The following is a 1784-nucleotide window of genomic DNA, read 5'->3' as shown; positions in this document are numbered from 1 at the left end:
GCCAAAATAGGTAAGTCCTTAAATATGTTTATGCAAATACAGAGTATATTTCACTCCCAAAAAAAAGTTTACAGCAAAATACTCAAAGCAGCATCACTAATTCCTTCAGCTCTAACAACATCTTCAATGCTTCTTCCCTGAGCAAGCCCTGCAGAAGAAAAGAAGAATGCCAACAGTGAACTTAAGTCTACTTATAATTATATGTGCAATGATTACTTACAATTAAAAGTAGTTACCTAGTTAGTACATGCTCACTGTTGTAGTAGTTGAACCAGTGTTGGATTGTGACTGAGATGCTTGAGTAATATGAACATGCTGCAAAAATGATCAATAAATAAGAAATTTATTTTTAAATTTGCTGTTTGATAGTAATGGCTAAGTAATGTTAGTTTGTTTACCTGAGCTGCTCTCATGTAACCATTGAGGTAAGTGTATACTCCCACACCCCTTTGATGCATAGGCAGATTAACTTGACTCTGTTGAGTGGTTGGAGTAGCCTCATTAGGTGGGTGTTGTGCTTGCTTCCTTTTTCCTGACTTAGGTGGGGCAGGGTCCTTCAATGGCATAGGGCATTTCAGCTTGTTGTGCCCTTGCTGTGAACAGTTGCTGCACTTGAAAAGTTTGTCCCTTCTTGGACAATTTAGTGCCCTCAACCTCACCTAGTGATGGTTTTCTTTTTGTTGCAGGTCTGTTCTGTATTTTCCTCACTGGTGGAGCTTGAATTGGTTCATATAGTGACTCAGGCCATTGTTGAGGACCATTTAAGGGCTCTAAATGGAAGGCATAAGCCTTCAAATATGTGTCTTTGCTGAACCAGTCAGACACATAATGCTCAGGGTGCTCTACTACCTTCCAAACGGCTGCAACAGCATGGTGGCATGGCACACCACTAAGTTGCCATGCATTGCAGCTACAAGTCTTGTCTAGAAGACTAACAACATACCTAGTCTTTGTTTCTCCCTCCCTAACTCCATAGTAATAGTGCCCATCCCAAAATGCAGACCAACCTCTTGCATCAATTTTTGACTTTTTTAATCTTGTCTTGATCCTAGGGCAGATGGTAATGTCCTTGTTCCCAATGTAGTCTCTTTTCTTGTGAAGCCTCTCCATGAGGCTCTCTATTATGTCCTCTAACATTGTGATAATAGGCTTATGCCTACTTGACATAATGTAAGCATTGAAAACTTCATTCATGTTGTTGTCAATCACATCACATGTGGACTGTGAAGTGAAATATGCCCTCACCCATTTCTTGTAGTTCCTCTTAAGCAAATCTTGTCCTGCTTTAGCTGATATTGTGTTGAACAATTCCCAATTCCTCTGAAATCTATTTTCTGTTGTTGATTTTGCAATTCTCCAAAATCCAAGTCTGTACTCCAAACTCCCCCCAAAAACTTGCCTGAAATTGCAATATGCATGCCTTGCACAGACCCTAGTTTCAGCACTAGGCCATATGTCTGACACAACCCTCAACAATCCTTTTTGTTGATCAGACATAATAGTGTACCCATGGCCATCTACAGTCCCCAAGTCATCAGCCAAAAGCTCAAAAAACCAAGTTCAAGTTTCTGTATTTTCTATTTCCACACAAGCCCAAGCAATTGGAAACATTTGATTGTTTCCATCCCTACCAACAGCCACAAGCAATTGGCCACCAAATGGGCCCTTTAAGAAGCATCCATCTAAGCCAAAAAATGGCCTACAACCAGCTAAAAAACCTTTCTTCAAAGCAGAAAAGCACACATAAACCCTTTCAAAGACATTGTTGTTCAGTTTGAACTTGA

The 1784-nt window shown here is 40.1% G+C and overlaps 1 protein-coding gene across 1 annotated transcript; it reads right to left on the bottom strand.

Moving 5' to 3' along the window:
* Positions 1–537: 537 nt before the first annotated feature.
* Positions 538–1497, bottom strand: LOC145557503 (uncharacterized). Its single transcript, XM_081618680.1, has one exon. The coding sequence runs from the start codon at positions 1495–1497 to the stop codon at positions 538–540; it is 960 nt and encodes a 319-aa protein (XP_081474806.1).
* Between the last annotated feature and the right edge of the window lie 287 nt (positions 1498–1784).

The sequence above is a fragment of the Chenopodium album genome, chromosome 9 (assembly GCF_948465745.1).
Source record: "Chenopodium album chromosome 9, dcCheAlbu1.1, whole genome shotgun sequence".
Taxonomy (NCBI): Eukaryota; Viridiplantae; Streptophyta; class Magnoliopsida; order Caryophyllales; family Amaranthaceae; genus Chenopodium; species Chenopodium album.
The sequence above is the reverse complement of the archived record's forward strand: the minus strand, read 5'-3'. Positions and strand labels throughout refer to the sequence as shown.